The sequence below is a fragment of the Abramis brama genome, assembly GCF_963993115.1.
Source record: "Abramis brama genome assembly, chromosome: 10".
Taxonomy (NCBI): domain Eukaryota; kingdom Metazoa; phylum Chordata; class Actinopteri; order Cypriniformes; family Leuciscidae; genus Abramis; species Abramis brama.
Genome location: NC_139972.1, coordinates 26,897,890 through 26,918,412, shown reverse-complemented (window position 1 = coordinate 26,918,412; position 20,523 = coordinate 26,897,890). Strand labels below are relative to the sequence as shown.

The 20,523-nt window shown below is 38.7% G+C and overlaps 1 protein-coding gene across 1 annotated transcript in view; it reads right to left on the bottom strand.

Moving 5' to 3' along the window:
* Positions 1-805: 805 nt before the first annotated feature.
* Positions 806-20,523, bottom strand: part of col4a3 (collagen, type IV, alpha 3) — a gene marked incomplete at its 3' end in the record, with an annotated part of 35,884 nt that continues 16,166 nt past the window's right edge. Inside the window, exons 8-52 of the mRNA XM_084125633.1 lie at positions 19,304-19,330; positions 19,111-19,185; positions 18,917-18,979; positions 18,789-18,824; positions 17,991-18,038; positions 16,582-16,656; positions 16,410-16,454; positions 16,237-16,299; positions 16,051-16,095; positions 13,457-13,498; positions 13,175-13,256; positions 12,563-12,598; positions 12,314-12,478; positions 12,111-12,200; positions 11,744-11,839; positions 11,513-11,583; positions 11,165-11,353; positions 10,867-11,035; positions 10,363-10,455; positions 10,167-10,271; positions 9,876-9,970; positions 9,419-9,569; positions 9,150-9,263; positions 8,841-9,008; positions 8,632-8,721; positions 8,384-8,518; positions 8,121-8,219; positions 7,954-8,043; positions 7,704-7,843; positions 7,465-7,591; positions 7,233-7,313; positions 6,989-7,090; positions 6,864-6,911; positions 6,588-6,773; positions 5,870-6,000; positions 4,874-4,946; positions 4,681-4,752; positions 4,391-4,516; positions 4,204-4,302; positions 2,829-3,041; positions 2,517-2,691; positions 2,192-2,306; positions 1,756-1,928; positions 1,565-1,616; positions 806-934 (exon numbers count right to left, since the gene is read on the bottom strand). Of these exons, the coding sequence (XP_083981759.1) occupies positions 806-934; positions 1,565-1,616; positions 1,756-1,928; positions 2,192-2,306; positions 2,517-2,691; positions 2,829-3,041; positions 4,204-4,302; positions 4,391-4,516; positions 4,681-4,752; positions 4,874-4,946; positions 5,870-6,000; positions 6,588-6,773; positions 6,864-6,911; positions 6,989-7,090; positions 7,233-7,313; positions 7,465-7,591; positions 7,704-7,843; positions 7,954-8,043; positions 8,121-8,219; positions 8,384-8,518; positions 8,632-8,721; positions 8,841-9,008; positions 9,150-9,263; positions 9,419-9,569; positions 9,876-9,970; positions 10,167-10,271; positions 10,363-10,455; positions 10,867-11,035; positions 11,165-11,353; positions 11,513-11,583; positions 11,744-11,839; positions 12,111-12,200; positions 12,314-12,478; positions 12,563-12,598; positions 13,175-13,256; positions 13,457-13,498; positions 16,051-16,095; positions 16,237-16,299; positions 16,410-16,454; positions 16,582-16,656; positions 17,991-18,038; positions 18,789-18,824; positions 18,917-18,979; positions 19,111-19,185; positions 19,304-19,330 (4,599 nt within the window). The remainder of the gene's footprint in view (positions 935-1,564; positions 1,617-1,755; positions 1,929-2,191; positions 2,307-2,516; positions 2,692-2,828; positions 3,042-4,203; positions 4,303-4,390; positions 4,517-4,680; positions 4,753-4,873; positions 4,947-5,869; positions 6,001-6,587; positions 6,774-6,863; positions 6,912-6,988; positions 7,091-7,232; positions 7,314-7,464; positions 7,592-7,703; positions 7,844-7,953; positions 8,044-8,120; positions 8,220-8,383; positions 8,519-8,631; positions 8,722-8,840; positions 9,009-9,149; positions 9,264-9,418; positions 9,570-9,875; positions 9,971-10,166; positions 10,272-10,362; positions 10,456-10,866; positions 11,036-11,164; positions 11,354-11,512; positions 11,584-11,743; positions 11,840-12,110; positions 12,201-12,313; positions 12,479-12,562; positions 12,599-13,174; positions 13,257-13,456; positions 13,499-16,050; positions 16,096-16,236; positions 16,300-16,409; positions 16,455-16,581; positions 16,657-17,990; positions 18,039-18,788; positions 18,825-18,916; positions 18,980-19,110; positions 19,186-19,303; positions 19,331-20,523) is intronic.

Sequence of the window (20,523 nt, the reverse complement as noted above, 5' to 3'; positions counted from 1 at the left end):
TTTAAGACGACTAAGTACAGTTTTTCAACAATCTAAAGTTTTTGAACAGACATTGTTTAATTATACTTTAGGTCACCGTTAAACAAAATCATTACAGTAATCTTCTAAAAGATAAATAGAAGATGCGTATGTATTCAGACTTTAAAGATTTAATTTAAACAAACTTTTACGATTATGCTTTGAAATAAATTTAGTACGAACAAAACTTTGGCTCTGGAAAGGCGTTAGCATATGCTGTGACAGAGGCTCATCTGGTCCGCAGGCTATAAGAATACAATACAGCCCATTGTACAAGGTCGTTCATAGGTCACCACTGAGTATTTTAAACATAGGGTGTTTTTCAGGATACACACATTAGTGCAATAGTAATTTTCTTGCAGTGTGTTGCGATTGATCCTAGCGCGAGACGCTTTGTATCTGAAGACCACGTGTTATTTTATACAAAGACATATTCACGGCTGGATACAGACATCTATATGTTAGGAACTTTAATTTAAACAACATTTTAATACATTTAGCACTAACAAACTTACACAATGTTTCACCAGTCAACCTGGTGTGGGAAACACTTCTGGAAACACTCTGAAATTTTATATTTAACTCATTGCATTTTTGTGATCCCATTCATACGTTGTATGTTAGGAGCTACTTCAACTCTCTAAAATTGTAAGATGATTTTATTTATTCATCTAAAACTAAAATAATTGGTTCAGTAAGATATTTATATTATATATTTTATTTTACAAGCATTTCATTTATATACCACCTCAGAAACATCTCACGACTCCGGCCTTCACTCACAGATTCAGTAACTGAGACACTCATCCATGCCTTTATCACCTCCCGTCTGGATTACTGCAATGGTGTCCTGTCTGGACTGCCCACCAAGGCCCTTAGCAGACTCCAGTATGTCCAGAACTCTGCTGCCAGGGTTCTAACCAACACAAAGCCCTGGCAGCATATCACTCCCATCATTCAACAGCTCCACTGGTTGCCAGTCAAGTCTCGCATCACCTATAAGATCCTCCTGCTCACTTACAAATCTCTCCATGGACTCTCACCAAAATACCTCACAGACCTCCTCCATCCCTACACTCAGTCACGTTCTCTGCGGTCCTCTGACAAGGACCTGCTGGACACCCCCCGCACCAGGTTGCGGACTTTTGGGGACAGGGCCTTCTCTGCAAATGCTCCAACACTCTGGAACAGTCTACCACTCCACGTTCGTTCTGCCCCATCCCTGCCCATGTTCAAAATGCACCTTAAAACATTTCTTTTCATGAAGTTTCTTGACCCCTAACCAAGGGCAGGTCAAGGGCAACCTAAGGGCAGGGGGGAGGGGCAAGTTCAAAATGTCAACCCATCAATCATCATTAATTGAAAACCCATCAATCATTTTTGACAGGTGGTGTATCATATCACTACTCAGCTGAAACACTTGAGGGCTGACTTCACGGATCCTACCTACGTTACACAAGTCATGGAAAACTGACAAGTGGAAGTTTATAGTTCAAGTCTCATACCAAGGTCACCTCTGACCTTAAGGCTACTGCTTCATACAGACCCGACAGCGGCTGATGATATCTTTCTCTCTTGCTATCTGTTGGACAGGCATACTGAAGAACAAGAAACAGGGTAAAGGTTCATTGATGTTGTTTACTTAAATCTTTTTAAAACTATGCTTTAAATTTCAGAATCGCCCATTTAATCTAAAGCGGATTCAATAAAAATCGTTAACCTTCTAAATTTGTGTACCTGAACATTCTGCTAGGGTCAAGTGATGCAAGCCAGTAGCTGTAGGAATCAGGATAGAAGTTACAGCTGCCATAACCATAACACTCTATGAATGGAATCTTATGGAATTCTTCCAGACAGGATCCAGGTGAGACCAGGGGTTGTCCGGTACCTTCAGCACCTGCCCCCGTTTGCTAGGATGGATGGATGGATGGATGGATGGATGGATGGATGGATGGATGGATGGATGGATGGATGGATGGATGGATGGATGGATGGATGGATGGATGGATGGATGGATGGATGGATGGATGGATGGATGGATAGATAGATAGATAGATAGATAGATAGATAGATAGATAGATAGATAGATAGATAATAAACATGAACTAAATCTTTGATTTTGATCTCATGATGTCCTTACTGCCATACTTGGTAAAAATTGTCATCCTCTTACCATTGCAAAGGAGTAACCTTGCCATATTGGAAGCCATCCTGTTGGACATTTTGGGATATTAATGGTCTGGCTGTGAATTGCTATTACATTAGCTGGTGCCTCACACACAGCACACCTTTGAGGAGAGAGAGAGAGAGAGAGAGAGAGAGAGAGAGAGAGAGAGAGAGAGAGAGAGAGAGAGTTTAACTCCATTGTTTTTATTAATATTATTATCGTATTATCTATCCACGGATGTCTTATAGTTTAACACAAACTGACTCAGCCGTTAAGAACAACAGGTATAATAATGCAAGTACTACTGAGGAAACACAGGCTGTGTGTTTACCTGCTGATATGCTGTGCCAATAGATCTCCAGAAATCAACTTGTTTGCAGACTTCGGCGTGTCTGTAGACAGCCAATAGGAGTAATCATTTCTTAAGGCGTATTGACAAGTGTCGTTATGATTACAGACCAGGAAAGGCATGGTGGAGAACCTTGGCAAACAGCTTCCCAGAGTTCCTACAAACACACAAGCAACCAGATTGTGAAAATCTGAATTTCTTTGCTCAGATTTGTTGTGTGTGTAAATGTGTCCATTTGCATTATGTGTATTCGTTTGAGAGTTGTCGTATGAATGTTCTGTCTGTGTTTCATGCCTAAGTCTTGTCCATGGCCGACGTTATTGCCGGTGATGAAGAGAAGTGAATATCCAGAGTACAGAAGTTTTGACCCAAAAGGACAGACTGGTACTTCTACTGTCTGGCTATGCCTGGTAAAAAGAAATCCGTCTCCTTTCCCATTTCTTAGTTTTGGCCCAGGTGGACCCCGTGAGCCCTTGGCACCCACTTCGCCTGGCAAACCACAAGGACCTTGGAAGGCAAACAAGGTTGTTGTTGTTTTTTACATGATGGCATTTGGCTTTTTTACTGGGAATTTTGGACAGATGTCACCTAAAACAAGTTTTTAATGAATACTTTCATTCAGCAAGAATGCATTAAACTGATCGAAAGTTACAGTAAAGACATTTATAATGTAACAAAAAAAATTATATTGCATATAAATGCTGTTCTTTTAAACCTTCTATTCATCAAAGAATCCTGATCATAAAATGATACATGACATTATTACCCTAGTGAAAAATAAATATACCAAAATACATTTGAAATACATTTATTTTATGCTAAGTATAATACAAATACATTTGCATATTTATGTACTTATAAATACCCTGCAATTGTACTGTTACAATTATTTAAACTGATATACTTAAAGTCTGCTAAATTGGAACAACTAATTTTGTACTTTAGTTATCCAGGAATAGTGCTGGGGTTTCAACTAAAGATGTCTATTAGATTGTGCTAAAATGGAACTATTGCAAGTACACTTGAGGTACACTTTAAATATCTTGCATTTAAAGACTTATACTATACAATGCTCATACTATCCTTAGTAATAGTGATATTAAAACACATTTTAGGCTTAATATTAAGAAATGTGCATTGTGCAATAAAGAAGTACTCCAAATAAAGTTTAATTATAATATTTATATCAATAATTGTCAAGCGATATGTCAGTAAATATGTTAATGGATTTGTAGTATACTTAGTATGAAATAAATGTATTTAAATACATTTTGGTATAGATTTTCCACAAAAATATTAAGCAGCACATCCGTTTTCAACTTTTATAATAATAAGAAATGTATCTTGAGCATCAAATCAGCAAATCAGAATAATTTCTGAAGGATCAAGTGACACTGAAGACTGGAGTAATGATGCTGAAAATTCAGCTTTGATCACATGAATTAATTGTATTTGAAAATGTACTTAAACAGAAAACAGTTATTTGTAATAGCAATAATATTTAACAATAATAATAAATAAATAAATTCAGCCTTGATGAGTATGAGAGACTTCTTTCAAAAACATTAAAAACCTTACCAACCAAATTTTTTTTTTATGGTAGTTTACAATTAGCTATAGTTCAAATAGAAGAGTACAAACTTCTAGGCGTACTATCTTTAAGACTTACCTTGTTGTCCTGGTGGGCCAGTGTCTCCCTTCGGTCCAGGGCTCCCCTTTGGTCCAACACCTCCGTCTGCACCTGTAGATCCCTTCTGACCTTGCGCTCCTAAAAGGTGGTGAATTATGCAAATACAAGATGTATTCATTAAACATCAGAGAAAATTAGATAATGATTTGAGTTTGTGGTGTTGTACCTTCTGGACCTCGTAATCCTTTAGGTCCAAGTTCTCCTGGTTCTCCTTTCTCCCCGATTTTTCCAGGCAAACCAGGGTCACCGGGGTTACAGATGACTTCACCCACAGCATCATAACCTTTTGGCCCTAAATAATCATTACACAAAAAGAGGGGAAACATTTTCAGATTTGCTCGTAAAATAATATATATATGTATATATATATATATATATATATATATATATATATGACACAACAAACTGCAATGGCTTCTTTTTTAATATGTTAGTATACCAGTATATAAAATATACCTTTAATTCCAGGAGGTCCTTTACAACCTTTTAATCCAGGAAGCCCAATTGGACCACAATGTCCTTTTAGGCCTATAATACAAGTATAGAAAAACTTTAAATAAAATGAATATTTATTTACCAGTCATTCTATTTAACTAATTGAAGATTTATTTTCATTTCATTAAATTCCAATTTAATTGAGATTTCTTACCAACTGGTCCAACACAACCCAATGGCCCCATATTTCCTTTCAGACCCTTGAAACCAGGATATCCATCTCTCCCCTGAAAACATTTTTATTTCAGGTCTGGATCTAACAAACAAACTCCACAATTTATTCAACAACACATTCTATGTGAATCAGATTCACATCAGTGCTTTAAAGGCCCACTGAAGTGCCTTGGAACGCGCAGTTTTGTATGTTGCGCTGACGTAATTTCCACTGAAACAGGAAGCTAAGGCGGGACATATTGAATGGCTCCTCCCCCTTTTCAAATAGCCAATATCTTGCCAAATCAATACTTGACAGCACCATGGAAGCGAATCTGAGCGCTGATGATTCGTTAGATTCTAGAGAGCATTTGATTAGATAGAAGATGTGATGAGAAGCTTAAGTCTTCAGTGATTCATTTAAGCAGAAGTGAGAGACTGTAAGTTTTGAATGCTTATATCTCCTAAATGAGAATTTTGTCACTGTTTTGGAACAAACCAGCTCATTCATAACCTTAAGGCTAACATATTCATACTAAAAACTAAAAAACATACATTTTGGTTTTAGGGGGCCTTTAAATAAATCTCAAGCTAAAAGTCAAACTATTAAAAATTATTATCATCGGTAATTGAAATAAATCTGAAATAAAATAAAATATAAATATTAGATGAAGAACTTGAACTTAAAATTGCCTTGGCAACTAACTGAAACAAATAATGAAAATATAAAAATATAATCCAATTCAAAATATTAACAATATTAAAACACTATAATAGTTTATAAATAAATAATACTAAAATAACACAGATTCACATTTTCAAATCTAAATAATAACTATAAATGCTTTTGAAAATGGCGGTTCTTCAGCTAACAGTAATTATTATGGAATATTTCTTTCTGGTTCTGCAGACTTAAATCTAAAAATCCAAATATAAACAACTTCATAAAAGCCAACAGTATATCAATAAATTGAAAGAGATCTAGTTGACCACTTACTGGTTCACCAAGAACACCTCGATCACCAGCACAACCGGGTGGCCCCACAAGTCCCTGGGGCCCGTCGCAGCCTTTATCTCCCTTTAGGCCTGGACCGGGGTCACCAGGAGGACCATATGGTCCCCTGAGACCTGTATTTAAAAATACACAGAAACAACAGAAGACATGTGTGATCAGTAATTAATAGCAGGTTAAGAGTAAACAATAGCAGGCTGCTAAGCACTATAGATGTTGCGAGAACCATAAATATGAGTCTATTTATTTTTATATGCATTGTCAGGACACATTTCCAATTAGATTAATATCAAACCTAAAGAGTGCACACTCAAAAACTCACTACAACGATACCAGGGTTTTGCTGGTGGTAGCCAGTGTCTTGAGTGGCTTTTAGTGTGTTATTGTGGTATCTAGGGCCTTTAGGTGGTTGCTATGTCATTGCTTTGGACCTACAAAATAACCCACCCCAAGTCTCTATGTTTTTCTCTATGTTTCTTTATCATCCACCAGGTAAAAATCAGGGTAAGTCTCCACCAGGTAAGTCTGACCACTTAGAAAAGCAATAGCACACCTCTCTCTGACACACTTGATAATTTGAGGTATCTTTCATGTCCGTAAGCAAAGCAAGTATAATGGGGTAAAGGATTTAAAAGAAATGTTAACCCTTGGTACTATCAATAGTAAGAAAGCACATTACTCATTATAAAGAACAACTAATCACCTGGTGTGCCAGGTAATCCATTAGGTCCTCGCTCCCCTTTTGGACCACTAATACAGACACCAGGTGGACCTGGGTACCCTTGTCCCCCCATATCTCCTGGTTTGCCCGGAGGACCAGTAACTCCAGTTGGACCGCAGGGACCTGGTGGCCCAGATGGGCCTGAGGGTCCAGAACAGCCTTTAGTACCTGAAATTAAACATACACATAAAGTGTTAGCATGGATAAGTGATTAAGATCTGCATGTTAGAAGGGTAGGCTTTCTAATCGTGGACTTACCTTTCTCACCCTTGAAGCCAGGTGGGCCAGGATCCCCATTCTTAGTACCTAAAAGAACAAAATCAAGAATGATTCATTAGAATATTCCTTCATGTGAACGTGTGTGTTTGTGTGTGACATCTTACTCCCTCTATCTCCTTTATCTCCAGCAGATCCTGGAATGCCATCTCTGCCTTGAACTCCTCGCAATCCTGAAGACCCAGGATCTCCAGCTGAACCAGGAACACCTTAATAAACAAACAAACAAAAAAACAACAAACCAGTAGTGTGATTTCATCATGTTTTACAGAATATGTATTATTGGTGTTATATGTAAGTTACAATGCAATTAACAGAAGGGGATAATTTAATGCTAGAATTGGATCGTACCCGGTGGACCCGAGAGCCCTTCACATCCAGATGGACCTGGAAGCCCATCTAAACCCTCATCACCAGTAGCTCCTGGAGGTCCTAACAATGTGACATTGGATAACAGGATAATACTTCATGTGTCTTTGAGAAAGTGATGGGATGAATATATATATATTGGAAATGATGTAATCAAAAATATTTCAATGAGTATTGAATTAAAAGGATTCAATTGTACTGTATAAATGAATACCTGGATCTCCTGGTACTCCAGTTTCGCCTCTTTCCCCAGGAACCCCTGAGGAACCTGGGAGACCATTTGTCCCACATATACCCTTGTCACCCTTTTCCCCTCTACCCCCTGGAAAGCCTGGCTCACCCTTACAGAATAAGAAAAAGAAAGCAAGGGAGTGGGTACTGGGTTAGGATCCTGCCTTAAAAGGCAAATGCCACTTTTTTCAACAATGAGAAATGAACTATGGAAATTGATACCTTCTCACCAGGTAGTCCTGGAAGCCCTGGCCCAGAGGGGCTGGGTTCACCTTTGATCCCCTTTGGTCCATTTGGCCCTCGGACACCAGGAGTCCCAGTCCCCCCACGAACACCAGGTAAACCTTTGAGGCCTTTCACTCCTGTGGGACAAACACACACATTTGCATATGTGAAATGGCTTATGGAAAATACATCTGAAGCATCATGGTGTTGAAACAAGGGTTAGATTAACAAGCATTCATGAACTTGCCTGGAAACCCCATAACTCCTGGATCCCCAAAGTTTCCATCAAGACCCCGATTTCCTGGAAGCCCATTCTGGCCAGGGTCACCAGGAGGGCCTGGCAAAAAAGAAGGTTTGTACATATGGACTATGTTCTAATGTGGACAGCAAGGTTTTGGATTTAAGCATCTATACCTGGTGGACCAGGAAATCCTGGAACTCCATTCTTCCCACATTGTCCATAGTTGCCTGGGAATCCTAATTCCCCTTTGGAGCCAGGTAGACCAAGAAGACCTAAAACACATGGAGGATGTTTTATATAATGTCTGAGAAGTGTTGCAGTTCCATCATAAGGGTTGAGCTTACAGAAAACGACTCGAGGAACAGACAAACTGAATGTATAGACAAAAAGGCTTGCATATTTAACAGAAGTGGAAACCAGATGTTGAAAGGGTCACCTGGTAGGCCAGGGTCACCGGGATTCCCTGGACACATAATATTTGATGGCAGTCCCTTTGGACCACAGGTCCCAGGGTCTCCTGGTTCCCCGGGTTTTCCTGTGTCACCAGGCACTCCATTCCTACCCATTAAACCTGATGACAGACCATAACCATCATTATAATATGACTAATTTTACCAATATAAAAGAAAAAAAGCACCTTGAACAAAAAATCTTTGCTAGATTTGTATGTGTGTATGTTTGAACCTTTAGGTCCCGGGAGCCCTGGTGGTCCAGGATTTCCATCTACTCCAGGTGGACCAAACATTCCAGGACTCCCCTGACCTCCCTGTGTACCTGAAACAAAACAAAGCACTTAGAAAAAGCTTAAATTGGTTTATGTGTTTTGGGAAATAGTATCTGGTCATTAATTGTTTGACCAGTCTCCATGTTCCAAAAACTTGGAGGTTGAGTACCTGGAAAGCCTGGAGAACCATCCCGACCATGGAAACCTTTTGGTCCCCGGATACCAATCAAACCAGCCTGTCCAATTTCCCCAGGTATCCCAAACACACCTTGTATACCAGGTAAACCCATTCCAGGTAATCCAGTTTCACCTTTTGGCCCCTTCAGCCCTTGCAGCCCTAAAGACAATATATGTCACAGTGGACACCATTGTGGGGATTTGTACAAACTGGTATCTTGATAGTGATCTTTGCCATCAATTCATTCACTTTAATATCTAGTTATATATTTTTATATCTACAAATATTGGATTTTCTTACCAGTGGGTCCATCTAGTCCTCTGATGCCTGAGGGCCCTTCGTCACCTTTAGCTCCTGGCATACAATATCCTGGAACACCAGCTTCTCCTGGCAAACCATCCAGACCCGGTGCACCTGTGTGAACAGTCTGCAGGTGAGAGATGGACTGATATACTGTATACTGTAGATGGACAGAGATTTTGTGTGCATGTACAGCTGTGTATATTGCATATTCCTTAGAGAAGAATTGTGCTTGTGTAAATAAATGCATTGGCATGGAATCCACCAACCACAGTCTCCTGGTGGTCCGTCCCTTCCTCTTTGACCTTGACTTCCTGATAATCCAGGAGGGCCAGATATTCCTGGTAGCCCAAGATACCCTTCATCTCCTGGCAGTCCTTGCCGACCCTTGGGCCCTGGGGAGCCGAATGTTATTTCACCCTGTGGATGGAATTTAAATTTATTCTGATTTAAAGAAAAAAACACAACTGTACTCGTGTTGTCTCAATTAAATTAGTTTTTGCTAATTTTACTTCAGAATGATGAAAACTTCATGACAAACACTTTGATGTAAAGTTCTGTCCTCATTTAATCACCCTCATGTTGTTCTAAACCTGTCATTTTGAGGACTGTTTTTTTTACTTTTCAGTACAACAAAAACATACAAGCTTTAAAATGACAAAAACACACTATAAAACATGATTAAACTGGTCCATACAAATGGACACTATATAACAAGTCTCTGACCTTCGTGCCTGGCATTCCTGGTGGTCCTGGAGGGCCGGGACGGCCTACACATCCATAACCAGGTTGACCTGGCTTCCCTTTCACACCCTTATCACCTGCAACAATGAGAAGAAATTGAGATGAGTGAGAGAGAGGAGTGGCACCATTAGAAGTCACCCATCCACAACATTAAACAGCCAAAACCATAATTTTTTGTCTAATTTGAAACTAATGAATGCTCTTTGTAGATTTATCAGAAACAAACTTTGTTGGTTATGTTGACTTATTTTATTTCTTTAAGTTTCTTCCCACCTTTGGGACCAGTAAGTCCAGGAAATCCTGGTACTGACAGTCCTTTCTCCCCTTTTAAACCACACAATCCCGGAGATCCCTGAACCCCAGCACAACCATCATTACCTAAAACATACATTAATTCATGGTTATCCATTCTACATCCTGTTCTCAGTCTACTTGTCCATCTGCCAAGTCTTGTATCCCCTCTGCTTACCTGGAGGTCCTGGTAGACCAGGTGGACCAGGCAGTCCAGGCTCACCTGGGTCTCCAGGTGTTGTTTGTACTGGTCCTGGAGATCCTTTCTCACCTGTGGGATGCAACTGTAATATTTAAGCCTATAATTTCTCCTTCATACCACTATTGGTCACCTGCTTCTGAGTTTTACTACTGTTTGAAGGCCTGTGTCTGCTTTGCATTTGTATTCCAACAAATGTTCCAACAAAGACCCCCTGTAGTGAAAATCAAGTTTTTAAATGTTGTTTATATGTAGTGTTTTTAATATGCTTTAAGACAAACCATGTGCAAATTCATCAGTCAACATCATTGCTGACTATTTTCTCCTTAAAACTACAGTTTACCAAAAACAATTTCAAAAACGTGGGACCTCTGAAGCTTGGTGTGAGTGTGAGCTTTTCTACTCAACACCCTCTACATAGTTCATGGGGTTAAACTATTCAGTAACATCCCATATTTTATCATACATTGCATCAGTTTATACCTGGTTCTCCAGGATTTCCTTTCCGGCCCACTACTCCCAAACATCCTTTCTCTCCAGGTGCCCCTGGTTGCCCGACACCCATTGACCCTTGGCTGCCCATTGGACCTGTGCAGCCACGGTCCCCACAAATCCCTGGATCTCCTTGGTTGCCCTTAGGCCCTGGAGGACTCTGGAAAAAGTCAGTTTCAAGTTCTGTCAACATCCAAACTTGTGGCTTTAAAATTGGTTACACAAATTTAGACCAACATTATAGCAGTTATCTCAAAGTTTATGATTACAACAAGTTCCAAGTACTAACTGGGTTTCCTTTTACTCCTGGTGGTCCTTTGAAGCCTGGGGTGCCCGGCATACCATCTTGCCCCTTTATCCCAAATGGTCCTACTTTACCACAGTTTCCTTTCTCTCCTTTCTCCCCAATCTCATATCTCATCCCTAGATCTCCTTTGGGCCCTGGAGGCCCTGGAAATCCTGGAGGACCTAAGAAACCCTGTGAAAACATTTTAATTCACATCATAGACAATTGTTCTTGAGATTATGAAACCTTTGTTTGCAATACCAACTGCATAATGGTAGTGGACAAATTATAGTTTTTGCTGAGTTATGAGGATGATGATTGGGTTTAGTGGCAGTATGCAGCTAAACTGACCGGAGAACCCGGTGGACCCTCTGGACCTTTGATGCCTTGGCATCCTTTAATGCCTTGAACTCCTCCAAGACCTGCACAAAGAAATTGAATTTGAGGTCTGTTGCTGAAACCAAACCAATCAATTAAATAAAAAAGTGCTTTAAAGCAGAGATGCACCAATATGGATGCACCATAGGAGGTTTCCTCATAGGCTGTTATAGATGTTGTAAAGATGTTACATAATGACTTCACCTGGATTTCCAGGATCGCCTGAAACTCCAGGTGGTCCTGGAGGTCCAGGGTCAGCAGTAGAAACAGCACACAGTCTGCAAAGTTCTCCTTGCTCTCCTGTATTCAAATAATGGAAAACAGCATTAGGTGATTAGCATGTTTACTGGTTGTACTTTAAGCATTCATGTAACATACACTTTATTTAAAGGATTGTTTTAGGTCCAACGATATGGGCAACATTTGTGGCATGCTGCCGTTTACCTTAGAAAATAATTCAAAATAATAGCAAATGATTAATCTAAGTTGTTTTCAGTAGTAATGAGCGTAATTTAACCATTGAACCTGAAATATTTCTTTTAACATACACCATGAAAAGAGTGAATCTCACCTGGTTTTCCAGGATCTCCATGCAGACCCTCAGGGCCTGTTAGGCCTTTGACACCCTTGAGCCCTTTTGGTCCCAAGCGACCTTTGACTTCTGGGGATGCAGGAGAGGAGCACACAAACAGTGTCATGTCAAACAGTCATGCACAGCAGTCAAGCTTGATAAATCAAATAAACTGAAGATGGTAGTCTTTGACAAAAAGTTACGTGGAGCTCCTGGAGGTCCAGGGTCACCAGGGGGTCCTCGTTCCCCTGGTTGGCCATCACGTCCTTTGGGTCCTCTGATGTCACGTGCAGGTTCTCCTTTTCTCCCTTTCACACCTCTAAACCCTTGGGGACCTTGTTTTCCATTAGGTCCTGGTATGCCGGTCCCTGACATATATGAGCAAAGAGAAAGTTAGCGTTTGTATATGTGTATATTTGTGTGCGTGTAAAAAAGAGACTACTATCAATTACCTGGAGGACCAGGAGGTCCAGGAAAACCATTGAAACCTTTCAAAAAGATACCAGAGATAACACAATTTGGTTATATACTTTGGCTTAATAAAATAAGAATAATTATTGCTAATTATTACATACAATGTAATTCGAAAGTTCAGAGTTGATTTCGTTTTTTTAGTTTTTTAAATATGAATCATTTTATGCTCAAGGCTGCATTCATTTGATAAAAAATACAATAAAACACTAATATTGTAAAATATTCTTATTATTTCAAATACCAGTTTTCTATTTTAATATAATTTAAAATGTATTTTATTCCTGTGATGTCAAAGCTGAGTTTTCAGCATCATTACTCCAGTCTTCAGTTTCACATAATCCTTCAGAAATCATTCTAATATGATGATTTGCTGCTCAAGCAACATTTGCAACAGTTGTGCTGCTTAATATTTTTGTTGGAATTGTGAGACATTTTTTCAGCTATTTAAAAAATATATATATATAACATTATACAGTACGTGTCTTTACTGCCACTTTTGATCAATGAAAGAAAACCAGTTCATGGCATATTAAACTGGTTTTGTTGGTTATCTTTGAATGAAAGCAGTTTTAATTCATTTGATTACTAACCTTCACTACCTTGTAGACCAGGAGGTCCTGGTGGCCCAGGAATACCTTTTTGACCTTTGATCTTCGTATCAATTATAACAAACTAAAATACAAATTTAAATAACACTTCATCAATAAGTTACACAAATATGAATTCCTTTTTAAATGTAAAGAGACAGATATTATTATTACTTCATCATTAGCTAATGAAGTAGAATAAAGAGTTTCATTGCCACAGGCAATATGACGTGATTAAAATTAGATTAAACATCTGGAGATTGCCATAAGTGAAAGTTTCACTACCTCTCCAGGGGCACCAGGGGCACCGGGGTCACCCTTCAGACCCTGAAGACACACACACACACAAAAACAGATTAATAAATTAAAGTATAAAGAATTTAAAGAAAGATTGAGATTCCATTTAAAAAGTCCACTCATTAGAGGGCACTGTTCAACTGCACTTAAAATAGCCAACTATATTTTTTTGTAATTTTGGCTTGCCAACCAAAGCAAGACCGAACCCTACATGGTATGTAGCACATGACTGCACAACAGATAGACAGATAGATACCATTTCCCCGGCTATCCCAGTAGCTCCTTGATATCCTACATCTCCAGGCACTCCCTAGGAAGTAAAAAAAACAAAACTCTTGGTCATAATAAATATATATTAATCAACATAAGGTACTGTAACAAAGCAACAATAATAAAACAATACATTGACATTTACTTTTTACTTTTGATACTCAAGTATTTTTAAAATCGGTCTTTACAACTTTTACTTGTAATGGAGTAATATTTGACCAGTAGTATCTGTACTTTCACTCAAGTAAGGAAGTTGTATACTTTATCCACCTCTGGCCACTAGCAACATGCAGTGACAAAGTCGCAGTGTGAACATATATCCGTATCTATATTCTCTATCCTGGCGTCTCGAACAAGAAAAAATGAGGGTGGGACTTGACTTTGTCCATCTGAAATTGAATTGTGGTCTCATGTGAGAGACAGGTTGTCGCTGGAAGAAGGAGGGGATGTTATTTTTGATTAAAGAATATGATTATTATTGTCTAGTATCTGTAAAACTGCATTTTAAAAAATATATCTAAATTACGCCATATGCTCTCATTGACAAATGCGGAACAATTAGTTCATGCGTACATGACCTCAAGGCTAGATTATTGTAATGCTCTACTGGGTGGTTGCCCTGCACGCTTAATAAACAAATTACAGCTGGTCCAAAACACAGCAGCTCGAGTTCTTACCAGAACCAGGAAGTATGACCATATTAGCCCTGTTCTGTCAACACTGCATTGGCTCCCTATTAAACATCGCATACATTTTAAAATATTGCTGATTACTTACAAAGCACTAAATGGTTTAGCTCTGCAGTACTTGAGCGAGCTCTTAACGCATTATAGTCCTTCACGTCTATTGCGATCTCAAAATTCCGGCCAGTTGATAATACCTAGAATATCAAAATCGACTGCTGGCGGTAGATCCTTTTCCTATTTAGCACCAAAACTTTGGAACAGTCTTCCTAACATTGTCCGGGAAGCAGACACACACTGTCAGTTCAAAGCCAGATTAAAGACATATCTCTTTGACCTAGCATACACATAACACATTATAGACTTCTATAATTCAATGTTAGGCTGCATAGATTAGGTCAGCCGGAACCGGGAACACTTCCCATAAATCCTGATGTACTCGTTACATCATAAGAAGAATGGCATCTAAGCTAATTTTAGTGTCTGTGTTTATCCCGAGGTTTTCCCGCAGCCTGCCGGATCCAGGCCGTATCCAGATCTGACGAAGGACCTTCGCCTGGACCCGATGACAACGCAGTGCTGAAGTGCCAACTAGTCTCTCCCTATGGAGGATCCCTTTACCACTCTACAGATAAGGCGTTGTCGGGAAAATTCGTTTCGCGTTCCTACCCCGAAGTGACAAAATAAAATAAAATTCTTTATCAAAATTTATAAGGAATGACAAGTACTTTGTTTAGGCTTGGCTTGTAGAGAATTCCAAACCTGCGTACATATATTCAAACGCACGTAACTATAGAACCAATTCTAAATGCACATGTGAACGCCATCAGTGTTTCTCACAGGTTCGCGTTTAAATTCTGTGTAGAGAAAATGGTGTCGTCTTAGCGGCCCCTAATTTAATAACAAATGATCGTTGCGACGGAAGCAAATTAATCAAAACTAACTTTAGCTATAAAGCCAAAACAATCTTACCTTAAATGATATGCTTATCTCTGTAAAGCTGCTTTGAAACAATCTATATTGTTAAAAGCGCTATATAAATGAAGATGACTTGACTTGACTTGATTCATTTTAAAAAGAAATTATGTGCATGGATAAAACATTTAGAATAAAAGCTGCAATACTCCATAAAAAAATTAAAGAATGAAAAAAAGAATAATAAGAATTGTCATGGTGACTTTAACGGATAACATCTGTCTATACAAAAGCAAATAGAACCCGTTATAATCACTGTCACTGTTTACACTGGTAACAGTATACAGATACCCTTTCAATTTCTGACATACTCCAAGCACTTCACACGACAACAGGACAAAGAGTAAAAAGAATGTTAGCTTTGACACGTCCTGTTTAAACAGTTAGCCAATCATAACAGGGGCCATTTACTGACAAGCCTTTAAAGGAGCTTGTCCTTTAAAAACTGATCATTTGAGACAGAGAAAATGAAGATTGAAAATTATAATTTTCCTGCATATTAGTTTTTTTTAGTATGCAAAAAAAAAAAATATATATATATTATTTTTTTTAATCTCAAGGACCATATTAGGATAACAAAAAATCCATGTCATGACCCCTTTAAAAACCAAAAACTGCCTGGATTTTTTCTGATGTGCCACTGTAAAATATTACCTTAGGGCCTAACTCTCCTCGCAGTCCCTCCTTTCCATCTTTCCCCTAAAAAAATCAATACATAATTACAAATTGTTAGACATAGATAGATAGATAGATAGATAGATAGATAGATAGATAGATAGATAGATAGATAGACGTCTCTCTCTCTCTCTCTCTCTCTCTCTCATTTATTTAGTTATTTACCTGACCCCCAGGCTCTCCTCTTTCCCCTTTCTGCCCCTTAGGACCAGAACGACCACGAAGACCCTGCAGAATACAGCAGTTTGGCTTTATGAAGTAACTTAAAGCAATCCCAATGAAATAAACGATTTAAACAGCAGAAGAATAAACTTTAAAAAAGTGGCCTTGTTACTCACAATTGACCCAAGGCATCCAGTGTCTCCAAAATCCCCACTGTCCCCCTGAAACCAAAAAGAGAGTGATTTTTCTCAAAACTCAAATCATTCATTTGTATTACAGTGTACAACTGGATTTTGAAATACATAAATAAATAAAACTCCAATGAATTACTTTTATGGGAAATGTTACCTTAGGCTCCTTTGGTCCTGATACAAATAACTTTACACCTTTTTGTCCTGGTACACCGGGTGGTCCTCTCTCCCCCTACAAAAAAAGCCCCGCAATGAATTTTAGAGTTTATATAATCATCTTATAGAGAGCATAATTCAATTTAAAGGAACACTATGTAGCTTTTCAACCTTCATAATATATTTCCAAGACTCTTGTGATGGTACATCGACTTACAATAGGTTGAATGACACGTCTACCATAGCCTGACGGGGTCTGTATCGCTTTCACTGGCACTACGTAACTTTGGGGTTCGGGTAGTAACCCGAGCACAAAAAGAACTACAAAATTCGACTGCTTTACGGCATACGTCACTTACCCCACCACTTCCTCAAATTTGGACGTGAGAGGCCAACCAGCGTTTGTTTTCGGCTTTCGTGCGTATGTTTTTGTCATGGGGGGTGTTTACACCTGGCCACTTCATGCGCTTTCTCAGATCGGATAGCTATCCGATCGTGAAAAGACCAGGTGTAAATGCCCTCCGAAACGCATTCAAGACGGATTTGAATCCGATCGCTCAAACCACTTCAGGAGGAGGTCTATGCCGCATTCCAGACGAAACTGGACAAGTGTAAATGCATCTGGTTGTTGAAACCACATATGTAAATTGTACTCCTCCCAAAAATGCTAAAAAAAATAAATAAAAAAACGTGTGAGAGCGTGTTATAGTCTATATGTTATAGCCAGATATGACGACGCTACTGGAACATGCAGAGAAGCTGAGCATCTATTCATCAAGCCAACGTGCAAACTATCGCAAATCAAAGTGAAAGTAAGTCGCAGATGCTTATCACACAATCATCATCATTAAAAGTAAAGAAACGAAATGATCTTACCAGGGCTGTTACTGCTCTCTCTTATTGCAGTCTTTGATTTTGAAATTTTAGCTGATGATCAATAAAATGCAGTTCATATCTGTTGCTTTCGGTGACGTGCACTCCATTAAATCTGCATATAGCGCGGGAATTGAAGATCGGATTTAAATCCGTTTCGCAAAAACACATTTATGTGACCAGGTGTAAATGGAATCGTTTTGATAAATCAGATAGCTATCAGATCTGAGAAAACGCATGAAGTGGCCAGTAAATAAATCTCTTATTTGTAAACTTGTTTGCATTCTGTTGTATGTTGTTGCGCTTGCTTGTAGTATGTCATTTTTTATATTAACGACGTATTAACGACAGTGCAAGTATTCCACAGCGACTCTAGGGGTCGCTGTTTGACAAAAACACAATTTCTACACAGTGTGCCTTTAAATCAGATTATTCATCTGGTTTACCCTACACATTCACATACTGTAAGTGTCAGACATGCTTGTTTTTTTAAGAATTTTGTAAGAAAAGCTCAAAAGTAAAGATGAAAATACTGACCTTTTGACCTCTGGGTCCAGGTATTCCCATGGTTCGACCCTCTTGACCCTATATTTAACACAAAAATGTTACACATACAAACATACATACTAAAGCCCAAAGTATGCTTCGGACATCCACGTTGACGACGACATCCATCATCAGGAGGGTTTGTGGACATTCGCACACATGGTCTGTGCTGACGGGGTCAGCCCTATGTTCCCACGGCCCTATGTTCCCACATTTCTACTAATTTTTTTTTTTACTGAAAATTTAGAAAATTAGGCCCTATGTTCCCACAGCCCTATGTTCCCACAACCATATGTTCCCACAGCCCTATATTCCCACAGTCCTATGTTCTCTCATTTAACCCCCCCCGTCCCCTGAACTTAGTTAAGCAGGAAGCGCCAAGTCACCAAAAGGTTAGGGTTAGGGTTAGGGTTAGTGTAAGTGACTACCAAATTGGGAGAAATGGGGATAAAATCTGATGCAAATTGATGATAAAGGAAATGTGGGAACACAGGGCCTAATTTTGAAAAGAAAGAAAAAAACCTTGGAAATGATGGAACATAGGGCTGTGGGAACATAGGGCTGTGGGAACATACGCTCCCGTGCTGACGGTGCGCATACAACAGAGCATGTGTAAGTAATTTGAGTGCTTTGAAACAAAGTCCACTAGACATTGTGCACGGCCAAAGTAGTATACTTTGAAAGGCTTGCACACTCAACTGTGTGCAAGCGGAGCAGAATGAGGAAAATTAAGTATACCCGGTTCTTGACATTGGCCTGACATTTTATCATGAGCTAATCAGAACTAACCTTCTCTCCTTGTAATCCAGGAATGCCTTCTATTCCCTAAAAATAATTACAGAGTTAAATCAATACGGCAACAATGTAATCATGATATTAATCATAATGAGAGGATATAAAAGCACTGAACAACTTACTGGTGGACCTCTAGGCCCCTCTGGTCCCACTGGTCCTGGTAATCCTGGCAATCCTAGTGGACCCTGTAGATCCACAACCAATCAGAATCTCAGTCAAAACACTGACACTGAATACAACAATATGGAATTACAATAAAGATACATAAAGCCCAAATGTTCAATCTGAATTTTTCACTTATAATGAATTTTCTTACTTTATCTCCATCTCTGCCTTGATTACCACACCTGCCTCTCACTTGTTCGGAGGGTGGGAAGAAATAGCTATCTCCCTAAAAATAATTTAAGGTCATCATAATATTATAATATACCTTTGAGCATTTTATATTAAATGAGCAATTATCTAGCTAACAATTCTTAAAGGACTGAAGTTAATCGAATAAAACACACCTTAGGTCCTTGGATTCCTGGTCTTCCCTAAATACAACAACAACAACAAATTTGTGGTTTAAATTAGCAGCCTTAATCAGAGTAAGGCTCAAATGAGACTTACACATTGCAAAAAGTACCAAAGAAAAACAACGAGAGCATTTACTTTTTTCATTTCCCACAGCACTCACATTTTAATTTTTAATGAATGAAAATATAAACATCTATATAGCATGTAAGTAATCATTCCATGGCATTTTATGAGAGGTTCATACCGACATCTGTCTTTCTGTGTGCCCCTTAGGTGGAGGTTTCAGAATACATTGTGAATTATATGTTGTGCAATGGATGATTAAAACATAAATAGAACATGAAAATGTACACATATGATTGCATCTTCTTATTTTCATGTTGATTACACTCTGTAGTTCTGTTTAGTGTAGCTTAGCATTTTCTGTAAATGTACTTTTATTATTATTGAAATTTTTCCTGTTCCTGTTTCCTGTATTTGCAAATAAATATATTATTTGGTTTACTCCTGCTATAATAATAATTTAACAAATTTTTTTTTTTTTTTTTTTGGTAAAAATAGTAGCCTAATAGAGCCTTTTTACACCGGCTGCTCTTTTAGTTGAAGCCACATTGTTTAGAGGAAACTCCGAAATCGTTTACTTTCTTACTATATTTTATATGTGTAACATCTGTCAGCTGCGGTACCCTTAAGTACCACCAGATGGCAGCCTCACTGTCACCATGAACTGTTATTCCCGGACTTCATTTCCAAGAACTCTCTGCTCATTATTAGTTTACCTGTTTCAGCTGTGTCTTGTTTTCTTAGTTCATTACCCTGTCTATTTAAATGCCTTTTTCCCCTGCATTCATTATAAAGTCTTGTTTGTTTGTTTTGGTTCACATGCTCTGTCTGCATTTTCTTTATGTTTATTGCATCCTGAGTCTTGGATTCCACGTGTCTGTTTGCCCTTCATGGATTGTATGAGTGTTCGGACTGATTACATGTGCTGTGCTTGAGCCTCTGCCTGGTATGGACTATGACCTTGGATTATGATTGTCAATAAACTTCTTTTTGATTCTCACTCTCTCTGCTGAATGCTGTCACTCCAACACCAAATCATGTGAATATGAAGAACAGTAAGCCAAAAGATTAGTATGTAGTATGTGAAAAACGGTAGGCAAAAAGTCCCCTGATCTGTTATTTCTGCTTAGATTCTGAAGTGTGCATT